This window comes from Lampetra fluviatilis, chromosome 22 (assembly GCF_964198595.1).
Source record: "Lampetra fluviatilis chromosome 22, kcLamFluv1.1, whole genome shotgun sequence".
Taxonomy (NCBI): Eukaryota; Metazoa; Chordata; class Hyperoartia; order Petromyzontiformes; family Petromyzontidae; genus Lampetra; species Lampetra fluviatilis.
The window spans coordinates 5,939,976-5,964,851 of record NC_136296.1 but is presented as its reverse complement, the minus strand read 5'-3'; the positions used below and the strand labels follow the sequence as shown (position 1 = coordinate 5,964,851).

General features: G+C 46.9%; 1 protein-coding gene across 2 annotated transcripts in view; it reads right to left on the bottom strand.

The window, feature by feature from the left end:
- Window positions 1-6,377: 6,377 nt before the first annotated feature.
- LOC144938465 (cAMP-dependent protein kinase inhibitor alpha-like) overlaps window positions 6,378-24,876 on the bottom strand; it is a 54,754-nt gene continuing 36,255 nt past the window's right edge. For both annotated transcript variants that reach the window (XM_078866304.1, XM_078866303.1), the window contains 2 exons: window positions 15,858-16,032; window positions 6,378-9,964 (listed from right to left, as the gene is read on the bottom strand). In XM_078866304.1, coding sequence (XP_078722430.1) covers window positions 9,882-9,964; window positions 15,858-16,005 — 231 coding nt within the window. In that variant the 5' untranslated portion in view covers window positions 16,006-16,032 and the 3' untranslated portion in view covers window positions 6,378-9,881. The remainder of the gene's footprint in view (window positions 9,965-15,857; window positions 16,033-24,876) is intronic.

Genomic DNA, 24,876 nt, shown 5'->3' with positions numbered 1-24,876 from the left:
ATTCTTGTAACGTGTTAAGGGGCCGTCCATAAATGACGTCACGCGATTTTTGACGATTTTTGACCCCCCCCCACCCTCGTCACACGGCGTCACAATAAGTCAGACCCCCCATCAAATATGACGTCACCAAGCTCTGCCCCCCCCCCCCCCCCACCAAAAATTTAAACATGCTTGAAATCGCTTTAAACTATCGTCATTCTAGTGCGTATTTAATGTGGCGCTGCACTCTGATATTGTTGGAGAAAACATTTATTAAAAAGTCTATTTAATTAAGTAGAACGTGTTGTATATATTTATTTAAAAGTAGCGCATTTTGATGTGACGTCACATTTCTCAACCCCCCCCCCCTCGTCACACATCGTCACAAATGTCTGACCCCCCCCACCCATGTGCGTGACGTCATTTATGGACGGCCCCTAAGAGGATTCACGAGTTTTTACTCCAGCGCCATGACCTGTCGCCCCCTACTGCACGAATCCCAACATCGCACACCTCCTGGATTTTGACGTCCACCCTCCTCCTCACGCGCACTCGGAAGAACGGACCATCAACCCGTGTGAGAACATCTCCAGGCCGATGATGGGCACATCTCCATCATCAATGGAAATTTTAAGACAGGCCACAGTAGGGCGATTGTGGCCATCCATGCCCAAAATATACATTAAACCCAAAGAAAGACACATAGATAGAGATACATGAAGAACAAAGCCCCAGTAGTGTGATTGTGGTCTTGCAACCCAAACGATCGATCACATCGTACACCCATGGATATACATCGAGACACATTGAGTTAGATTCAAGACAAGCCACAAACTAGGGAACTCTGCTGAAGCCCTCTCGTGGCTAGCAGACCTGGACAGTGGCATCGAGCTCCCAAACATTGGTGATCTGTCGGCATGGTGTGCGAACAGTAGCGATGGGGAGACAAAGGCTGCCCGGCACGGTGTTGTGTGCCATGTAATAGCTTGTAATAGGTGCTCGTTAACAGCAGATACTGTTTGCTGTTTCGCTTTTTAATGCTAAATACGGAAACGATGTTTAACTTTTTGTATATGCATTAATTTGCAAGGTTGAAAAACATACTATCTGAAGCTTTCGTAACTGCATGGATTCATATTCTTGGTTCTTTTGGTAAAGTCACGTAGAAGGGAAATAATAAAATAATAAAAATCAACAGCATTTTAAAATTCTCTATTCAACACACCGGTGGGCTAAAGAAGTGAATTATTTTGTCCTTTGAAAACGTGACACATTTTTACTGTTTGGCCGTGTCGGGTGGTGGAGGATTACGACACATTTATTAATAACGCGATCTGACCTAAAAACCGATATTATTAATAATATTGGTCGCGAAAGCCTACGTGTTAAACTGGTCATCGACCAACTCTGGAGCTTCAGATGAGACACTGATGCAAGACAATCACCCTCGACTGTCAAATATGGCTGAAGGAAGTATTTAAAATGGTTAAAATTGCATATTTGCATGTGATTATATACAAGGTGCTTAAAATGTATTTTTAACACTTATATGGGACTATCGTTTTTCTTGGAAAAATAATGGATAATACACTGTCACGTGATAACAAATGTACGTTAATAGCTTCAAAAAGTCTCTACTTGTTCGCCATCATTGTCAACGCGTGCCTGGAATCTTCTCCAGGTGGTCTCTAGAGCCCGGAGGTACATTTCTTCGTGCTATTGCTGCAAATTCTCGGAAGTGTTAACATTTTTTTTAAGCACCCTATAATTCTGTACACGCTGCAGCTTGGTAATGTTTTATTTTTCCATCAGACATTCCGTAGAACAAAAATTATCAAGTGGCCAGTGGGAGGCGTAATGGACGCAGCTAAGCGAGCGCGTAGGATAAGTTGTATAATACTGGTAGGAACCTCCTGGTTACACCAGCACACAGGGGATTATTGTGTCCGTCCGTCCATCTGTCGTGCATCCAAAAATGGGAGGGGTGGGGCTGGGTGGAGAGGGGAGGGTGGGGAGGGGCTGGGTGGGGAGGGTGGGGAGGTGCTGGGTGGGGAGGGGAGGGGCTGGGTGGGGAGGGTGGGGCTGAGTGGGGGGTGGGAGGGGTGGGGCTGGGTGGGGAGTGGCTGGTCACCCCGTGGTGCCCTTATAAAACTCAACGTTTAACCTACTCACGCCGGCTTGTGCCCGCCTTAACAGTCGGCCATATTTGCGGAATACACCACGCCGCCGTTGACCCTGGCCATTGAACGAGCAATCCAACGTTCCTACCAGCTCCCTCCGCAGGAATGTGTTTAATTCCACGCATTAACAACTCGCTGGAGGGGCAGCTGCCACAACAGGACACGAAAAATGCCAAAGGCAAGATAACAGCCTTGGCCAGCGACGTTGATGCACTTGTAGCGTTAAATGTAACATTAGATTGAACCTTAAAAGAGTGCGCACGTGGTTCTGTTTTCAAAGTTTGGTGCAACAATACAACATAATGCGTGTGTGAGAAGAACTTAACAACCCTCAAATCCACAATTCAAAAAATGTCGCGTGACTTTTAAAAGCCCCAGCCAGGGGAATCGACGAGCGTCCCCTTGTCGTCAATGTGAATGGTCAGCGAATGTTGGCATGTGCAAATTGCTTTCGTCTTCTCGGGTCATTCGAACGTTGACATTTCACATATTTACGAAGGGAACTTTCCTTTACAACAGGGGTGGGGAATCTTTTTTCTGCCAAGGGCCATTTGTATATTTATAACATCATTCGCAGGCCATACAAAATTATCAACTTAAAAATGAGCCTGTTATATTTGGTCAAACATTTAATTAACGCACCCCTAATGTGATGGCTGGAACTGCTTCTCTTTGGTGAGGCGTGTGATGTTAGCTGGTATTGATGATGTTGCTACTCGCAACTGCTTTTCTAGGTTTGCTCCTTGATTTATTGAATTTCGAGTCCTGCCTGCGGTTGCCTTGGCAGGGCCAGACCAAATGATTTCGCGGGCCTTATACGGCCCGCGGGCCGGACGTTCCCTACCCCTGCTTTACAACAAAGTGCGGGTTTAGTAGAGGAGTGGGGGTGGGGGGGTCATATAACGCAATCTGTCATGTTAAAGGAGACGTCTTAAATAAACAATGACACCACACGCACAGATGACATACGTTGGGAATAGAACACCAGCATTTCCGACATCTTACACCCGACGGAATTGTAATTCCACACACGTGTGCGTGATAATGTTTGAATTGTAAACACAACTAACATGTGTGAGCTTTAAGAATAATGGCTACGAACATGCGTGCAAGGGCTCAACGAGAGCACAGGGCGTCTCACTGATTGGGCAGCCGCATCCTTCCACGGGCCACGCCCACTTTCACATAACCACCAAATCACTAGCCTCACCCACCTGACGTAACCCCACGCCTCTCTAACCACTGGCCCACAGGCACTGCCCGCTACTCTGCCACCTCCCCACACTTACCTGAGCAAGAGGGTGGAGGTTGACGTTCGACGCTGCAACACGCGGACATACACATGGGACCTTTTTTTTGCCAGTATCAAAGTATGAAAAATAATAAGATGCTAATCTCCCTATTCTTTCGTTCTTTCGGTAAAGTCACGTAGGTGGAAAAACAATTAAATCACTACGTTTCAGAGGCAACACAAGCTTCCGTCATCAGGTGCTAATCTCCCATTAACACTGCTGTTGTGCGCATATGCGGGGACGATACTCTTAGGCGGCAATGGAAGATAATTTCATGCTAATCTCTCTCCATAATCTCCCTCTCCCTAATCTCCCCCCATTAACACAACTGACGTGCTTGCGTCCGGGGATGGAATTCCTTTCCAGCTCAGACCCTGCCTACGTGCCCTTCGCCACATATATAACCTCTTGTTGTAACAGCTCTCTCGCTGGTTCAGCAGTTCCACTGCTGGATTATTTTTTCCGCCTGAGGACGACCCGCTTGTGTTGCGATCGAAACGTTGTGATATGTAATTTTTTGTTTTATTTTATTTACTTTTCCACCTTCGTGACTTTACCAAAAGAACCAAAGCGTATAATAATAAGGGTGTACCCTTTCTGGCAAACTCCAAACGGATACCTTTTTTTTGCAAAGGCATCAAGCCCGCATTAACCACACGTGCTTTTGGTGAACATGCAAACAAGCATGCTCTGATAATGTTTGCATTGTATTTGAATCGGATTGGCCTACACCAGAGACAGCCTTCTGTATGGCCGAGTCCCACCAGTATGAGAACAGAGAACAACGTCAAAAGGCGAACTGTAGGGACAATTCCACATTTTCGCAAAGGCTTTTCGTAAGCACTGGGCCAGACTTTTTGCCCTGCCCATACTTTGGTGGCCTCATGATGGTAATGGCTTCGTTGTCGAATTGTATTAATGCGAGCTTGCTTTAATAAAAATCAGTATCCCACATGCCCCGGAACACTTGTTGGATGCTACCTTCCATTGCCATTTGAGCCAGTGGTGAACATTCCACATTCCTATGGCGGGATCAATTACTTCCAGAACACAACCACTTACGCCCTCCCACTAAGTGATAAACAGCTCAATCGGGAAGTGCTTTTATTACCGAGCCCAGAAAAAACCCGATGGGTTGTGTTGAACCTGGCCAGGAGTTGAACCCATGGCATTAATTTCACATGTTGGCGGAGAGCCATTCGAGTCTACTGGAAGGCCGAGTTCCGTGCGGCGAAGGGAGAGAGATGCGTTGACGGTGAAATTCGTTGGTGGCGGCGCTAGGCATTTGCAAACTAAGCACGCGCTTAGGGCCCCCAAGTAGCTCAAGGTGAACCCCCGATCCACGAAAAAAAATCGGGGCGAACCAAATATCAGCTCAGATTCAAATCGTAACAACCAGTGAATGGATGTAAAGCAGACACCCTCACTCATCTCGTCCACATCTCTTTCATTTAACTCAGAATCTTTATCCCGAATCAGAATCCTTATTTATACCGGAGGAATCCGATGAGCTATAAAGCTGTTTATTCCGCGGTCTCGTCTTTGTCTCAGTTCCCGCATTTCGCTACGCCTCTACCGCTCATCTACGGCATCTCTTCACTTGGAGTTGCAAATGGCAAGTGGCGTTTTGGGGTGGAGGTAGGGCAAGGTAACGTGTGCTGAGAGGGCCCCCTGTGGGTCGGCCCCACCAATGCAATTTTTCAGGCTCACACGGCCTTGCACCAACCATGTACATCACCACACCCACGGCCCCGTCATTGGCACTGCAGCGCTGCACCATCCACGTCCTTGAACGCTGCCCTCGGTGCTGTGGATATCCAAGCGGCGAGCCACTTCGTTGAAATATCATTTGTGGTCAGGTCGCCTCTGAAAAAAAAACTAATGGCCTCAGTGGGCCATACCTAGCAAGATAAAAACATGTCACTGGTAGGAACCTCCTGGTTACATCAACCCACAGGGGATTGTGTCCGTCCGTCCGTCGTGCATCCAAAAATGAGAGGGGTGGGGCTGGGTGGAGAGGGGAGGGTGGGGAGGGGCTGGGTGGGGAGAGGCTGGGTGGGGAGGGTGGGGAGGGGCTGGGTTGGGGGGGGGCTAGTCACCCCGTGGTGCCCTTATAAAACTCAACGTTTAACCTACTCACGCCGGCTTGTGCCCGCCCTCACAGTCGGCCTTATTTGCGGCATACACCACGCCGCCGTTGACCTTGGCCATTGACCGAGCAACCCAACGTTCCTACCAGCTCCCTCCGCAGGAATGTGTTTAATTTTGTGTATGTAGATTTTTATTGATTTGTTGACCTTTCCTATAATTTTCACTCCTATTGTTTATATTATAATTTGTTGTAACATTCTGACCTGCCCCAACTGGGCATCTGTGATAAATATCTTTACAGCCCCTCGGGTTCCTCCAGTTTAAATAAACAATTATGATTCTGACACGGTCCTCTCTTGTTTAAGTCCTCTATTCAATGGCAGATACTTGCCTCAAGCTCCCTCCATCCTGCACAAACCTGAGCTTTCTATTCCATTCCTCCGCATCGCTGTCCACTTAAAGTCAGAGGGAGGCTTCAAATGCAGGCCTATAATGTAACAAACACTTTCCTCTCTCAGTGGTTCTTAACCTTCTCTGCAGCCTTGCACCCCGTTGCTTCTCAGTCGTAAAAAAACACGTACAATGTTCATAAATACATCGGTTTGATGAAACAAAGTAGTCGTACTCATGTGCCGTGCTAAGTTTGTGTTTTCCATTATTTACCTTCTAAAAACAAACTGACCACGTTTCGCACCCCCAGGGGCTGCGTGATGCATCCCAGGTTAAAAACCACCGTTTCTCGAAGTGATATACACCTCCACCGATTTATTTGAGGGTGATTGTTTTAGAGCTGCTCACTCCGATGAGGGTCAAAGAAGGCAAACAAACACCGGCCTGTGGACCAAAGCAAAATCCATTTATTGTATGTGCTGCACCTGGCAATGAAATTATTACACAAGTGACTCTGTAAACGGCAGCCTCAATACAAGATCTCCCTCCCTTCGTTATTTTCCTTTTTTTTTCATGAACGCGACCTAAACGCACGGACAAATTCGCTCTTCTGCGGAGCATTCGGGTGAAGCTACCAGCCCCGCTCGTATGTCAACCGATAGCATCGCTCTCGTCCAGGGCCTTCTCTGCGCTCCCACCGAGACCATCGAGAACCTGTGCGAGGTGATGCCCGTGTCTGAAGTCAATCACATCGAGTGGCTCCCTGCTCAAACGAGCAAAGCGGCTGGCTCAGATCTCCGCTTGGCGACCACAAGTCGCCAGTGGAAATTCCACATTCCCGTGGCGAAGTCCAACCCCTTCACAGGACAACCATTGTTGACTTCCCCACAAAGGACACCCACGTTATGAATCCCAGAGGGACAAAAGGCTTAGTCGACCATCAGCCACAACCCAGATGGATTTTAATCGTTACCCTTAAAGACAGTGGTACCTATCATGGCTCCATTTCCCTTCTCTTTGTTTATGACTTTCCATTCGAGGTGCATTTCTCATTCATCCAAGGATATACCTTTAAGTATTAAAACAGAAATGTTGATTCCCTTCCCTTTTTAAATATTTTCTTTGTTTTACGTATCAAAATTCTGAAAATGCAAAACATGCGCATCGCGACAAGTAAAAAGGAGTTGACGACTCTCAAGCTACAGGGACACGGGACCACGCTGAGGTTAAAGCCATTCTGTCCTGCAGGAGACTGGGTTTCAGGAGGAGGCTTGGGTTCAGCAGAGACTTATGACCAGTGCTTAGTTTAGCCAGAGCAGTCCGGAATACTGTTCCGGGAATTATGGTTGGCACACCCCACCCATCCCGTATCATTTTATATTTAGATTTTTTTTGTATTAACTTCTCTGCAGGATTATAGTAATATAGGGTCCCATAATATAGCAGTATTAGGCATAGTCGTACGATGTATTCTAGTGGTAGTGCCTTACGCTGATAATCCCTACTTCAAGCCAGCCTCACAGTGTTGCGGGAAAACATAGAATGATAAATGAACCCTTGCTCGTGCCTCTCTCCTAAACCAATGTGTGGGTCACAGGAGTAAGGACCGCAACATCAAACCTTGCCTTGAGCATCAATTTACACGACTCAGAGTTTGGCTTCATGGATACATGAATAAATGACGCAATTTGTAAACAACATTTCCAACTCGAGGACCTACTGTAATTTTTTTCGTACAAAATCTGACGTGAAGCTACTAACGCCCACATGACACTTGCAAGTTCTCTTTGTTAGCAACCCTGAAACAGCAGAATACAATAAGTGTGAACAAATCCCGAAATGCTTCTGGGTTGATTAGAGAACTCTTCCGGCCAAGTCACTCTTCAATTGCCACAGAATGACCTTAAAAAAATGTTACTCTACTGAACCCGAGTCTCGAGCCAACGAGCCTCAACGAGTGGTGTCTTGTCTTTCACGGCTTCATGAAAATGAAAACCAAAATGGACTTCACATTGAGGTGACATGCTGTCGAGTCGTGTCAACGTTTCCCCGACTCCGTCCACAAAAGCCCTCTCCAGGCTCGTGTCCGTTCAAGTCTCGGCAACACGTTTTACAGCAGGACGAGCGAGCGTTGACGTCGACGTAACATCACAGCGACTCCGCAAAGAAGCGATATTTACTCTTTTATTCAAGTGACACGTGGATGGAAACGTAGCACTTGGTCAGAAGCGCTTATGTCCAAGCAGGAGAACTTCACTGGGGGTAGCGAATAAGCTCAGCCAGAGATCGCCGCCTCACCTGCAAAGGTCGTCTCATCAAAGGCTGAGGGAACGGGGGATTGGCTGTGACCGCACAAATAAACCTCTTGGTGGGAATTATTTTAAATTGGCGGGTAGTGCGGGGGGAGGGGGGAGACCCAATCTGCTGTTTTTGCTCACGATTCGCAAAAATTCTTGAGATTTTCTCCTGCCAGCCAACACGAAAACAAAGCGTAAGATTTACGATGACTCCTCCACAACAAAGTCACTTCACGCCCACGTACGAGATTAAATACCACGGAGACATTAAAAAACTGCCTGGTTTACAACATCTGGTGTTTTAAAGAGAGCGAGCGAGGAAAAAAAAAACATCACCACAATTGCGGAACATATCTCAATCGTTTAAGCAATGCACACTTACCATCCAGCGATGTATTCTGAACCGGTTACAAATATTCACAATACGATACTCAAGTCCTCCACGAGAGTGTTGGCTTTTACATCTGGTCATTGTAACCCACCTACAAGTTCACACTTATCACGTTCAACGGTTCCGTATTTTGTAAACCAGCTCGCACCTGTTTTGTGAATTTGGTAACGAGGACCGGACCTTATCTGCTAGCAGTGGATGGCCAATGAACCAAAGTTCTGTGGAAAGTATTGTTTAAAGTCAGGGATTCACAGCGTTTCCGCTGTGTTTATGACGCGCTGGGAATACGAACTGTACATTTGCATTTGTCCTGGTTGGGCCCAGCGTCAGTATTGTTTTGCATCCCACAACCCTCCAGACAAAGTAGGAAGACACCAATCGATATGCAAGAGTGCCCAACGGAACACACACAACGTAGCCACGGAGATGCATCGCAGGGTCCAAGAAAGGATTAGGTGGGCCTGCACATAGACACTGGCCTGCACTATGGGTTCCTCCCCCACCCCTACCCCCCGCCCGTGCTTAGCAGGATACGCATCGGTAAGCTAAACTGTGTGCATTAGCTGCTGTCAGTGTTATTGGGATAATGATATGGTCCATTTGTTGATGGAACCCGTTCAATTACTAAGCGCCTCTCCGCTTGCGGTTTGAAACCACACCGGACAAAAATTAGGCCGAATCGATCGCGGTATGAACTGGCTAGAGAAGTGCACGTTAAAGTCAAAACTCAACCGCACACTGACTCGGCTGCTCTTGCTGTTTCTCCGGGTGGACACACTTTTCCCCCCACTGCTTTGTGTTCGGTCGTCGGGAGGTCTATGGTGAATGCGTGAACTCGTGTTGTTTGTTGTTGCTGTGCGCAATCTGGCAGCACGTGGGCCACTCGGTGATGCCATGGAGAGAAGTGACTTTTACACGAAATTCAAGGTTATTGGGCACAACACGAAATAAACAGCTGGCGAGTGCAGACGGGAAAACAATACTTGGACGATATTTTTTTCTTCTTCTTCTCCTCCCATCGGTTTTAAACTGAACGCGCGACCTTTCCCCCGTTTTTCAACCACTTATCAATAACACCACCGAGGATAACCGCCAGGCCACGGCCCGACCGATCAGAACTCAAGCGCTCGGAGCTGTCGTCCGTTGCCCTACTGGTTTTTTTTTTTTTTCTGGAACGCGAGCTCTCGTAAGGCCGTGGAGCGCCTCTGGAAGCAAGCGGGTTTAAACTAACCGAGAGTCAGTCCGAAGCAACAAGGGCCCATCACGTGGAGCCATCCTTTTTGTCCCCTTCAGTTTGTCCACTCGGGGCCTCCGCGCTCGGACTTTGTGCCTCTGAGCCTTCATCTGGAGGAGAGAGAAATTGAGAACAAGGTGCTGTCAAGTCAAATCATCAGCACGTTCGGTTACATTTCTTTTCACGCTGTTCTCGAAGCGCAAGGTCACCAAGAAGGCATCACAGACGAGTACCATCTGCAGTAGCTTCACGGCATAGGGGGCGGTGTGACCACGTGGCTTTTGAGGCAACGTCGTGCATTCGTTCCAAATTTGTGGCCTAAATTTGGACCGTGACGGCCGTAACGCCAGCACACATGGTCTACTCTTTTTCAAATACGCTGGAACGTCACGTGATCTTTACCGTGCACTGTGACGCAGACGGCGCGTAGGGTCAAAGTGAGCTTAAACTAAATGTGACCTCACTCTCTCTCTCTGCGACAAGCGGCAACCACGATGCCCCGCTCGGCCATGTCACCACCTCCGTCATGCCGGGAAGCATCTTGGGGAACGGACGGGGCTCGTAGCACGTGGAGCGAAATGACGGACATCATGCCGAAAGAAAACAACACGCGGAGGAGCTGATGTCACATTAAAAAAACATGTAAAGCTCGATTCTATTTTTTTTACTTGGCAAAAAATAATTTATCTTCGATGATTGCCGTAACTTTACTTTTAGCTTTTACGGTTGTAGTCTGCGCGAAGGAAATTCATAAAATGTAATGCAAAAGCAAAGACGAGTCTTCAAGCGCATTTGTATCGATCTTTTACGCATAAACCGGCATTTTCACAACGTGTATCACTCTCCGGGGACCGCTGATAATAAATCTGACTGGCGAGGAGGAGGAGGAGGATGACACAGAACACACAACAAGACGCTGTCACTTTTTCAAAACGACCCGAGACCGATCGATCCCAATGGGATATGATTAACTGTGCTACCGTGCTGTAAATCGGCAAAGTCGAAAAGTTATTTCCTGTCAAAATGAACACCGAGGTGCGACTCGTCTCTTGTTTATGGCCCTGAGTCGGTGGTGGAAATTCCACATTCATTGTATTCACCCCCAGAGGGATGATGGGCTGAGCCAACTCCCAAACCAGGATTTGAACTCGCAACTTTTTCCCGATTGCGAGCCGCTCGCTCTGCCGCTGAGCCATCTGGAGGGACTAAATTATTAATTATTTTACTGTGTTGTAAATGGGAATAGTATCCATATTTAAAATGCATTGATCAATGCACGCATACATACATTCATGTAGTGACAATTCTCTTTGTACATCGAGGGATGCTTGGCTGTACAGTCCGGTCATCTGTATGATTGACACTCCAAAGGTTCATTCAGGCAAATATCACTTCTCCACAGTGACGGTTCGCACTTTCATGCAAACACACACGTAGCTTTACAATGGAGAGGTCAATACAGAATACGTGAAGTCACTCGCAAGAGTAACATACTGTTACGGCCATATTTCTACATGTTTTTTAACTCACTGCGCACATAAAATAATCGTAAATTGAATATTTTTTTGCAGTCGGCCAAAGGCCCCGTGTTGGTGGATCATCCGCTCGCCCGAGTGGAGCCACTCGCGACTCGGCGTGCCTGCAAATGGCGTTGTCCGTCGCGGCCAAGTGACTTGCTCGGAGGGATACCCGAAGAACCTCTGCCCAAGTCAAAATCCCAGGCCTCCTTCGTGGATGAGGAGGCCTGTGCGTGGTTGCGCTCGATTTTTGCTCAGTCAATGTCAGCCGCTGAGGTCGTGGACGGGTTTTTTATTCATTGTTGCCATGCCATGCTCCTCTACCGTTCTTGTTCTGTTGTAATGTGCACTGATGCCTACCTTATCGAGGGCGATATTGACGTCTAAATTGAAGATTGATTGATTGATTAATTGGTGAGGCCTCAAAATCAGAGGCAGCCCTGTCGGTGCCGAGCGGGAGACGGAACGTCACAGTTTGAAGGAGGACGTCGCAATCAGAATCTTTATTTATGGTGGAGAAATCCGTTGTCATCGGTGTGGATATTATTCATTGTACTGCTGTGTTGTAAATCGGAAAGTTCGAGAAGTGATTTCCTGCCAAAACTAACACTGAGGCGGTGCTCGTCTCCTGGTTATGAGCCCAGAGCCAGCGGTGGAAATTCCACGGCGGAAATTTCATTTCCATTATCGGCCGAGTTCATCTCGATACAAGACATAAATGAGGGCACGGTGAGCCTTCATCGCAACTCTAGCGACCGCGATGACTGCGTGTCATTTTCAGCGTCTGTCTCTGTAACCGGACCTTCTCCATTCTGCACACATGGCTCCATCTTGTTGCAACCTCCCATTTCATTTCTGTACTCTCGGTAAAATCACGTTGGTATAAAATAAAATAAATCACGACGTTGCGGGCACAACACAAGCGTCCATCATCAGGTGGGAAAGCATGGTCTGCTGCTGATGCAGACTGTTTTTTAAAACGTCGTGATTTATTTTATTTTAAACCTACGTAACTTTACCGAAAGAACCAAAGAGTATGGATTCCTGCAGTCACGAAAGCTTCAAATCAAGATTTAATTTCTGATCACATCTGCAATACATTCCTATCGCAGTTTTTTCTGATCTTCCAAGTTACTTAAAATGGCATAACGCTGTTTGCGATTTTCCTGTCAAGGTATTTGTTTTGTTCTGATATTTAATGAAAGCTGATTAAAAATATATTTTCCAAGTGAAAGCTATATATGGCAGCTACATTAATAGCACTCACAAGCTGTCAATGCACAGACTGTCACTTCTGGTGTCAAGGATAATCGCACAATAGAGACAGCAGCAGAGCACAATATTATAAAAAATGAGATTAATTAGCAAACAGAACACGTTGACAAGGGCAGCAGGATGTCACGCGTGCATTGAAAACCGAGGCATTGTTAATCAAAAAGAACCCACGCTGCCAATGTTAAAAATAGCCCCCCGCTATTTTTAAGCTTTTATGCAGCATTACATGCCAGACAGTCACATCTCAGATTAGAAAGGAGGTCAAAGCAAATGGTAATAAGGTTAGATATTTTAGAACACTACACATGCAGGATTATAATTATTTCGAGGTACAATAAATGGGTCACAAGCGAAGTGTGAATGCCATCGTGTCAAATTATTTAAGACTTCCTTGCTTTTTATTTTTCATATTTGTTTTCTGATGCTATAATAGCGTTGCTATTCAATGAGCCAAGCCTTAATACACCACCCTATCACCCTGCAGATGGAACAGCTTAACATTGGCAGAAAACATCTCCAGACAGACAGGGCAAGAATTTGTTGCAGTATAGCATTACAACAACAACAAATATATAGATATATGTTTGTTCCTGGCCCTGTTCAATGCACTCTTTGAATGTCAAATCAAACCCACGTTTAATGCACGTCAACGTTTTACGCTGTGCCAAATGCAAGGAAGTCCTATCGTAGATTAGACAACATGTCAAAGCGATCGGTAAGAAGCCTCGTTTACATCCACTGAAATGTGCGCCTTCAAGTGAACAAAAAATAAACCCATTGAGGGCGATTTCGCTGCAATCGTCGATGATTGCCGTTAAACCACCAAACTCCCCTACAAATGACAGAGCCCAAGTTTTAACCACAGCCCTGCAGCCACTCGAAACACATTATGATTATCATCATCATTATTATTACGGGCTTTGTCCCACTGATGCTTTATATTTCTCGAAACCTATAACCAGGCCAAATATTGGCTCACGAAGCGAACCAAGACGTTTTTTTGCAGAGGTTCACGGTTCGATTCCTGTGGAAGGCCTGGAAATGACTGCGGCGCGTGCGTTCACCGTAGTAGTAAGATTAAAACTGCTACGCACCTTCTGCTTCTCCCCCCCCTCCCCCCCTTCTGCGGAAACGTGGCAGGACCCTCCTTAAAAAGAGACCACGAGGCTTTTCCTGGGTAAACAAGCGTTACAGTAATCCCTCGCCACTTCGCGGTTCAAGTTTCGCGGCCTCAGTGCATCGCGGATTTTTCGAACTGATTTAAAGGCCTCATTATACCTGTGCAGTAACACCATCATCATCATCATTCATCATCACATTCATCGAACTGCACAGGTCTGTCATCGTCGTCATTGTCATCGTCGTCGTCATTACTTGAGCCGAGTCTCAAGATACTACTGTCATTGGTGAGTGTAGAACACCATAATATGTATCGTATGAGAGAGAGAGTGAATGTATAATATTAAGGTTTTATAATTAAATAGATTTAAGTAAAATATATATATAAAGTATAAATATACATATTTTAAACATTCTGGTACCCACACACACATATACGGAAATTCCTAGGGGGCCAATCCTACTTCGCGGATTTTCACCTATCGCGAGGGGTTCCGGTCCCCGTTAACCGCGATAAACGAGGGATCACTGTATAACGATAAAAAATAAATGCTGTATCGCCAATGCCACACGCACGTATTGGGACGAGTGCGAGCGAATATTGGGTCCCACGCAGAGTTCACACCCCAGCTCTGGGCCGCTCGGCTGTACAGCGGGGGCAGCCGTGCAACGGTGCAGCATGACCTTATTTAAACGGGGATGGGGGCATACAATAACTCAAGGGGGCCTTGTGACGCAGTAAATGTGAAACACACTTGAACGGGCGTTAATTGGCAAGGACAGGATCCGTCCTCGCTCTCGAACACTGTGCACAAACGCAAAGGCTGCGATGCATTTCATTCAATTGGACTGATTTGGATGGATGGCTTGTGTTGCGTCCGAAACGTCGTGAATGATTTTATTTTATACCCACGTGACTTTACCATAAGAACCAAAGAGTATTGATTCCTGCAGTCACAAAAGCTTCAAATCAAGATGCACTCATTTGTTTGTTTTGGTTTAGCTGTATGCATGTATGTTGAACTTATTTCGCATCGTACGTCGCCAAACAAAATGAAAAGCAGTGTCGACCTGACTATCGGACAGAATAGGAAGGAAGGACGTACGAACAGACGACGGTGACAGCAGTGGCAGACGGAAGAAGACAGAGGAGAGAATTGTGGCTCGCACCCATTTATGGACAGAGCACTTGATGATGATGCTGATGATACAAAATTAGAAAGGGGGCTGAGCTTTCAGCAGGGAGGTTCAGCCCCCTCCTTAACCCCCCTCCCCCGTCCCCCCCACCACTGCACGCTACAGAGGCTGCAACCGTGCAATGGAGGGGGGGGGGGGTCCATAAACCTCCCTTTACGAGACGGGAACTCCATAACCCGAGCGATGTCATGATGCTCAGTATTTTGTAAGAGTTTGTCCATGGGAATCTCTGGAGCTCAGTGCATTGACGTTTTTTTTTTATCCCTGTGATGGTGTCACACAGTCCTGCAGAACTGTCAGTTAAAATTCGTGTATGTGTAGAGTTTAAATTGGATGCACCTTCATGCATCCAAATTACTTTGATACTAAAACAAAATGAATGGAATGTCCGATTGTATTATTGCGTTGCATCTCCCTTTGAGGGTTTCCATCCTTCTGTTGATCTGACCTAGATTCCTTACTGGTAGAGGTGCTCTTTCTCTCTCCTAGAGGTAATTATTAGAATGCTGATTGCAGAGAAGGGAAGTCCAATCAACCCCGCATCCTTCACCTCCCAGCCACAAAGACAAAAATACCTCACATAGCTTTAACAGACTGTTCGGGCAAGTACTGTTAGCGAGCACCTATGCAGGCTGGCACGCCAGGGGGTTGGGTGGCCAACACCACGCCCGACCGCCTTTGTCTCCCTAGTGGCGATGTTTACACGCCACACTAGGTACTCATTTAAGACTGAGTAGACCTAGGGGAAGCCCAGGACTGGTTCAGACAATCGTCACTGGTGTTGGCCGTGAGCGGCAATCCAAACCCGGGCCGCCGGGTTTGTAGCGCAACGCGTTAAACCTTACACTACCACTCCAGTCACACACACACATAGACGTGCACTGTGTTGGCTTACCAGATTTAATGGAGAGTTCGCTAAGCTGCAGCGGCAGCTCAGGGTTGGTGGAGCCAGACGGGGAGCCGAGGATGTCGGGCAGGGCGTTCCTTCGCCCGCTCCGCCCCGAAGCCACGAACTCGGCGAACGCCTCCTCCACATCAGTCATCGCTGCCCGGGATCCTCATAGCCTGACCTGCGGACACACGCACACACAACGGGTTAATAACAGCATGATGATGATGATAATAAGGACACAACGGGTTAATAACAGCATGATGATGATGATAATAAGGACACCACGGTGGTGAGATGTTATATGCCTTGCCTGGTGTACAGGAGAACCTGTGTTCGATCCCAACCCTGACGCCTGCTGTATATTTAGAGTCGGCGTGTCTCTCTTCCAGGTGGCCACGTGGATTTTTCTCCAGGTCGTCCGGTTTTTCCCTCCACATTTCAAAACATTGCGATTCGAGCATTTTGCTTAATTTACATTTGCGCATGATAAGCCATTTCACTGAGCTATCATTTGTGGCCAGATCGCTTATGAAAAAGAGCTGCATAGCTCAGTGGGCCTTATCTGGGAAAATAAAAACAGCTTTTATTTTCGTTTACAATAAAACGCACTTGCAACGCATCGCACAGTATTATCTCACCCTAGAAGGGAGAGAACGACTCAGAGGGACGAGGAGGAACCAAGACAAGCGGGAAGGCAGCAGCCAGAATTGCCCAAGCTCTGTGGTCCTCTATATACCAAGGTGTTATTGGCCAATGAAGAAGTGTTTACATTTGGGAGGAAACCGGAGAAATCCGGAGAAAATCCATGCGTGCGAGGGGGGAAAACACTCTTTCCCATACAGACAGAGCAGATGGAGTCCACGTTTTGCTTTACCACCTGGTGAGCCAGAGTGTGACACTTCCTCAACGCCCACGGCAAGGAAGCGTCGCTACATTTGCGACGGCGCTGGAATTGCAGGCATGAGGCACCGCCACCAGCGTCGATTAAATTAACTGAGGCTGATGTGACTGTTCATGGAAAAGAATAATAATAATAATAATGATGGGGGTTGTATTATTCAAGATGGAGAAGAAAGAGGAGACAGAATGAAAGCACATTTATGTTGATTTGCCTTTGACAAGAAAATCCCCAAGCACACGGTTTAACCTACTTCGATCGCACCTCTGGGAAATAAAAGATCTTATACAATCATCCCCAACTGGCAATGGAAGGATCCGAAACCCCAACGGTAACTCGGCAGACACAAAGCGTCACATATTTCCTGAGATGCTGCTGTACCCTGGGACCAAACGAATGAAAACCGAAACAAGAAACATTGCCGTGCAATACCAATTTTAAAATCGTGCTGACAGGCCGTGTGGTTTCACTGCTGTGGTGGGAAGCTCTCTGGGTTACACCACGTGCTGGTGGCTTGTGTTCTGAAACTCGATCTGCGTGGCGGAATAGCGGAAGTAGCAGCGGCGATCACCACTGGACCCTGTTAGCACTGGGTCAGAAGTTCAATTCCTGTAAGCTGCCCCGTCATTCTTGCTGGGAATTCAATTCTGGTAGCTGCCTGGTAACGCTTGCTGGGCATATCCTAAGTATTCAATTCCTGTAACGGCCTGGTAATTCTTGCTGGGCATATCCTAAGTATTAAATTCCTGTAAGCTGCCTGATCATCCTTGCTGAGTATATCCTCAGTATTCAATTCCTGTATCGGCCTGGTAATTCTTGCTGGGCATATCGTAAGTGTGCAAGTGGACGTTTAAACCCCCATTACCTAATTTAGTGTTCTTCAACTCGATTTTTTTCCAGTTGGCCACGGAACATAATGAGTGTGTGCTGGCAGCCCAGGTTGTGTTGTAGTGCCATGTGTACAGACGTCATGACGTCACGTTGTCACGTCATCATGACCACAGTGCACATGACCACAAATGTTTCTCCATACAAGGTTTTTTTGAGTTAGATCGCGTAAATATAAATGTGTCATTAAACCCGCCACCACTTGACACAGCCAATTAATAAAATTTGTCCCGTAAACAAAACATGGCAATTCGTTACTAGTACAGCACTAACCGGTGTGTTGGATAGTAAAGCCACAACAGTTACAATTGGAGTACGACGTTTCGCCAGTAATTACAACTAGCATCATCAGGCGACAGCCAGAATTAAATTCATTTTTGGACAGGGAACTTCTGAATAAAATAGCTATATAGTTCAGTGGGACTTACCTGGTAAAAAACTAAGTTTAGTTGTTCGTTTCTTTTCTCTCTCTCTGTCCCTCCTTCTCCCTGTCCCCAAATCCCATTTCCAATCTTTCTCCCTCCTTGGAACCCTCCACTGTAATAAACGTCCCCTTTCTATTACGCAGCCCGCGTCCTTAACCTCCTTCCGTTTCTCTCTTAAAGCTCACCTCTCCTCTCATTCCCATTCTTTTCCTCTTCCCGCCCCCCCACGGTCCGCCGCTCCTTACAGTCCATCCCATACACTCGCATTATCGTCGAGTACCCTCTATCGTGGTCACTCATTCCTCAATTCTTCCATGGCCATCTAAATCATTCTATTCTGTCACCGTTTTTTTTTACTTTTTCAAGCCCTTGAGTGAAGGCGCTCTATAAATATAAATTATACTATCTTCCATTTTACCCTTAATGCATGGCGAAGCAGCTTCCTATTCGCGAATTTCCCAGGGATAAGAGTTGCACGGCAAAATGTATTCCTCTAGACCGCAGGGATCCATACTCTTTAGTTCTTTCGGTAAAGTCACGTCGGTATAAAATAACATAAATTAAATCACGACGTTTCGATTGCAACACAAGCAATCATCATCAGGTGGGAAAACCACAGCAAGAACATTTTTTAGCTGAATTTGTTTTTCTTGCATGGGAGTTTAGGCATGTACCGTACTGCACACACTGAATGTTTTCGATGGCGAAAACTGCGCGCTGTTACAGCTACGAAATAGTAAATCACACGACCCACACCTTTGGGTCATGGGAATTCTAAATATTTTTTCTTGAGCAGATTAGCTTGGCTTAAATATTCTGCTAGGTTGCCGAGAAGATTTTCATGACAGACATCCTCCCGATTGAACGTTTGTCTCCGTTTAAAAAAAAAACTGGTGAATCTACTTCGTCTTCATCATTTGGCATGAAAGAAAATGCTGCCACCTTCAAAACCCGCGACTGGTCAAGTAGTGTCCTGGTTGTGTCAAACATTCTGTATAGTAATGCTGTGATTAGCATTATTATACCTTAGAAATGTCACGAGCCAATGATATATAAAATACTCTCGCGCTCCGGGTACATGAACAGGAATCGCGCACGGAAGAACCGATTACAGTGTACGCATTAATGATGCAAATCGGATGCAAATTATATGCTGTTACATTTTAGCTAACGGGACAGAGAAAATTACAGAGCAGACGGAGTATGAATGAGATGGTAAAAAGAGGCTCATCAATAATTCAGTAATCTCCAGTATTTAATCAAAACGCGAGTCTGAATCGTGACAATTTTGAGCATTGCACGTGGGATGAATCATTGCGTGCCGATTAGAGACAGCGAAATAAAACCCAGACATCCACAGACACCCACCTCCACCGCCAAATGGCTCAGCGGGGTAAGGCAGCGGCGGCATCGAGTGAGAACGCTGCAGTTCTCCTGCAGTGCCTCATTCTAGGCACTGCCCCCCCTCCCATGTCGAGATGAGAATTAACTGCCCTCGCGGCTGGGAGTTCAAAATGCTGCCCTTCAATTGGAGTTCCATAATCACAATAATTTACTTATTTATCCAGCAAAGCTACACCGAGTCGTAGGTCTCTTCTTCAGGAGGGTCCTGCATTGTATATATTTTTGACGATGTTTACAGCCAATTAATGAGTATTTATTTTGAAAAAATTCCAGAGGGCCGACACAGAGTACAAATTGAACCTCCAAATGTCATCCCCAATTAGAGTTTAAAAAAATAGACTCTGCTCACTCTCCGATGGCACATTTACAAATAAAATGAAAAATGTAAAATAAAAAAGATTAAGAACACATCTGAATGGCTGCAGGGATGGTTTATGCCAATTAGACAGTCTGCCACAAGAAATATATGGACACTATTACATAGAGGACTTCTATAATTAATGATAGCCGACTTAACTTTACCCTAGAGGTGAATTCATGTCGAAATTTAATGTTTAATTTTCATACTCCAGTAAGTATTTGTAGGTAGGTTAACATGTATGTAGACGCAAAATCCATCTCACCTTATTTTCGTCCTTTTTTGGTTAAAAACCTGCACTTAAGACTTCTGGAATATAGGGTACAATTATATAGAATTTTTATGGATACGATGTACTATAGTATTAACGGTAATGCCTTACACCGCCGATAATCTTACTCCAAGTCAGCCTGTTGGCAGCGTTCTGAAATATACCGAGTGAGAAATTAAGCCCTGCACTGGCAGATTTGCCACCAATACTGTGTCAAACCATACAAGAAGAAAAGTGCAACAACAACAAATTCGAAAAAAGTCATCATCGTTGTGTCGTGAATGAATACGGATATAATGCGCGGTAGCAAACACCGAACAGGCACACAGAAGAGAGCGTTTGCGGTTTCCATCACATTTCACGCACCGACAAAGCACTGGCTTCCGAAGGCCCACGGAGGCGATGACGGATAATGGAAAGACGCTCGTGCCTTGCCAGCGTGACCCGGCGCACCTGCGATTAGCACGGTTGGCTCCGTACCGTTGCGAAAGAAGTTCAAAATACCTACATACATACCTACATACGCTGCATCGAAAAACAACTGGGACCTGGCCGAGGAGCGGGATGAGCCTTTGCAAAAGTCCATGCACTTTATTTATTTAGCGAATGCTATTTCACGCGACTTCCCACAGTCAAAACACCAGATGCGTTTACAATATATATAGATAGATAATTCAATATATGCTCCTTGAGTGGACGTCAGCCCACAGTCACAGAGCCAATTTACAGCCTCCTCCTCCAGCACGTGCAGAGCAATCAGCCCGCCCGGCACGCCCTGACGCACTCCACAGCCTAATACGAAGTGCGCCGTGGTCTCCTGCCCCCCCCCCCCGCGTTCACAGTGGGGCTGCCACGTGGGCCCCATCGATGTTCGGAAGCAGCAGCAGCACAGTCCCTGGTCACCGGGGAAGCAGTTTAACTGCACCCATCCGCACTGTGCAAGGCTCATTGGGTTTAAACGTGAGCAAAATGCCGTGACCGATTACCTCTCCTCCCCCGCCACCCTCCGCCTAGTGTGGCTCCACAAGTGACACCACACGCAACCGCAGTGTGTGTTATGATAACATTAACGCAGTACAACGAACACCATGGGGCAAGGTGGGGGGGGGGGCTGGAATGAGGCAAGGCTTTGAAATGGTGCAGCTGCTGTTGCTTGTAAAGCTTACCCATTTATAGGACACTCTGCTACATGCAAAATGCATTGCCATATGCGAGAGTGATAGTTCAATTTTTGATGATGATCATGCTTTTGAGTGAGTGTGTTTTTTATCCCCGAGGTAGAAGCAGCCTATAAACCAGAGGGGAATAATCGACTTGGATTTCACCTAGCCTGGGGAATATCGGCATAAAATTCATTATAGATTCGACCTAACGGTGACTTGCAATGCTGTCCAAAAACAATGGCAATACTGTAACGATGATACTCTTTGGTTTTTTCGGTAAAGTCACGTGGGTAAAAAATAAAATAAATGAAAACAACTAACTTAAATCACGACGTTTCGGGCGCAACACAAGCGTCCTTCTTCAGGTGGGGACAACGTAGCGAAAGCACAACCGCTTAAGTGTGTCTAAGAGATGGCTGTGACGAGGAATTATATAGTCGCGGAGGATGGATGGAGGGAGGGGAGAGGGCATGGTGAGTGTGTGGGCGGGCTGTGGACTGGGAGGCAACGATGTGAGGAGTGGGGAGGGCGTTGGGAGGCAACACGTGGAGCTCAAACTGAAGCTTTGTGATGCAATGATGATGTGCACTAACAGCAGGCTAATAAAACAACAGGGAGACCAATTCGGTTGAGTGGCAGAGAAAATCCTGTGCGCTGAAATGTGACAACTGTATACACATTCGATTAATCGTAACTAAATGTGCTCACCGCTCAGGCAGACGGGCCCACATTCTTAACGGCACCTGAACTGAATACGTTTGCATTCAATTCATTGCAAATTGACGCACGGTGACCACATGAGCATTCAATTTAACACGTAGGCTTTCGCGACCAATATTTTTCATAATAAAGGTTTATGGATTAGATCGCGTTATTTCTAAATGTGTCGTAACCCTCCACCACCCGATACGGCCAAACAGTAAAAAATGTGCCACGTTGACAAAAGACAAATAGGTCACTACTTTAGCCCACCGGTGTGTTGAAGAGTGAATCAACATCATTTACATCCAGCATCATCGGGAAATTTTGCCGGAATAGTGAAGCCCTCACTTGCTCCCAGTCTTAAATAGAGCAGCAGGGTGATGACATGAGCATTACCAAAATCCCTAAATACTTCAAGCGCGATAAGAGCAAGGGGAGACAGCACCAGGAGTAATGGCATGCACGTTACAAATGTAGAGGAGTAGAGGAGAGTGGTGGCGTCGTGTGCGCTGTCCGGTGCGGTGACATCACGGGACGTGGGGTCGCGCGCGCTGGGCAGTGCACGTGACGTCACGTCTCCTAGGGTATTTAAGGGAGACCCCGTGATGTAAGCGGGGTCACTGGAGGAACGGGGATAGTAGAAGAGGTGAAGAGGGAACCAGGGATAGTGATATGTGTTAATAAACCCTGGCGGAAGCCCCTAACTCACCTCCGTCTCCGAGTACCTCCGTCTACTACTCAACAACTACTCAACACAAACAAAAAGCGTAATTTCGCTGGTGTAAAAAAATATAAGAAGAAGAGGCACATGCAGATCTGCCAGCTGACTCATTGTTGAGTCACGCAAACCGTTCTGCGCTCTGCGCGTCAATGAGTCAGCTCGCAATCCCTGTGCTGTGGTGCTTCGTGAAGGGATCTGCTGCACTCCAGCCACCCATTAACTCGCCAACCCGGTCTGTGCACAGCACTTGCGGCGTTCTTCGTGAACAAAACAGTGACGCGATGAAGACGCCGGTTTCTAACTTCAAGGGAACGCATTCTCCTGGGCTCTGCTATCTGAGTTCAATGAACCTGGAACCGATGCAAAACTCGAGACCCTGGCACCAAAGTCGGTGGCAGAGGCGTCGATGTTCATCGCACGGCTGCCAAATAAGACGTCAACGCTCGACTGCATCCGCACGTCGATTCTCAAATCGTGCATGGACGTGCATGAGTCGCTGATCGTCCACCCGGCAAATCTACCATTCAGTGAGGGCTGTTTCCTCCACTGGTTCAAAATGGCGCAGGTAACAACGCACCTGAAAAAAGTTGGCTTCAGCCACAGTGACCCCGCAAACTATCGCCCGATCTCAAACTTGAGTACGACTTCAAAGGTCATGGAGCCCCGTTGTCTGAAACTTCCCCATGTCACTGTGACGGGCAGATTCAAACCGTTGCAGTCGGCGCACTGGAAGTTCTACACCACCGAGATGGTTCTACTACAGAGTGCTTTTGACCTGGACACAATTGTGGATGATCGGAGTGCCGCTGCGTTCGTTGGCCTCGATCTCTGAGCCACCTTCGACACCTTCGACCACGAGATAGTCATCGGGCGGCTAAGGTCAAGGTTCGGCGCACCGGGTACAACATTGGGGTGGATTGAGTCATGCCTACATGGTCGATCAGAGTTCGTCAAGCTGGGTGATGAACACTCATTGTCGATGCCATGCCTAGGTGGCATACCACAGGGGCCTGTTCTCGTGCCCTTCCTATTTTCAATACACGTCTCTCCGATCGTCGATGTCATCTTATCGCACGACATCAAGTTCCATCAATATGCTGAGGTTCTGCTGGTTGGAATTTGGGCACGGACAAAAACATTTGTTGGAGGACCAGGTGTGGTGATCACAGACTCCAGGATTTAGTTGTTTTATTCATCTAAAGAGCCTCGTCACCATACTCAACCAGAATGTCATTTGATCACAACGTGCACATGAGTCAGGTCCTGCAATTTCCATATCAGGGCTCGATGACACATTTGGCCACGATTGAGTCACGACATGGCCAACACGGTGGCGTGTCGAGTAGTATTGACAAGGGTCGGTTGTTGCAACTCACTCCTCTATGGGACGTCTGGCCAAAACATTGGCAAGCAAGTCACTCGAGACACCGGTATGGCAGCGAGAGCAGTTCATGCGAATGCTGACGCAAGAGGTCACACACTTGGCGCAACAGTCCTTCGCTGACTATGCATGATGAGTAGTATTGACAAGGGTCGGTTGTTGCAACTCACTCCTGTATGGGACTTCTGGCCAAAACATTGCCAAGCAAGTCACTCGAGACACCGGTATGGCAGCGAGAGCAGTTCATGCGAATGCTGACGCAAGACGTCACACACTTGGCGCAACAGTCCTTCGCTGACTATGCGTGATGAATGAATTAATGATGCACTCACGTTGATGTTTGCAATGTATTGTCATTTTTTTACCCCCACAATGCCGTGCAGGCTAAATACAGTCGCGCCTTAATCTTGGCGTGTGACATTTGTGTCCCATTCAGGAGCAGAGTTATTATTTGAATAAGAATGGGGATTAATGTATGGGTTCTGCCTATCACCGCGGTGTACGAACGTCACGCAGCTTTATTTGGCCTCCGCTTTCTCTCCCTGTATCCAGGGCATCGCTCCTCAAGGTCACGACGCACGACTCTTCAAGGCAGCTTCTAGAAAACTCGTACCCATCCCCAAAGGCAAAAACATTAACAGATTGTTGGGGCAAGTGCTGTTGGCGAGCAACTATGAAAGTCAGCATGGCATAAGAGGGGGTGGGTCGCCAGCACCATCCTAGGCCGGCTTTGTCTCCTTAGTGGGGATGTTCACACACCACACCAGGTACTCATTTGAGGCTGAGTCGACCTAGGGAAGACCCAGGACCG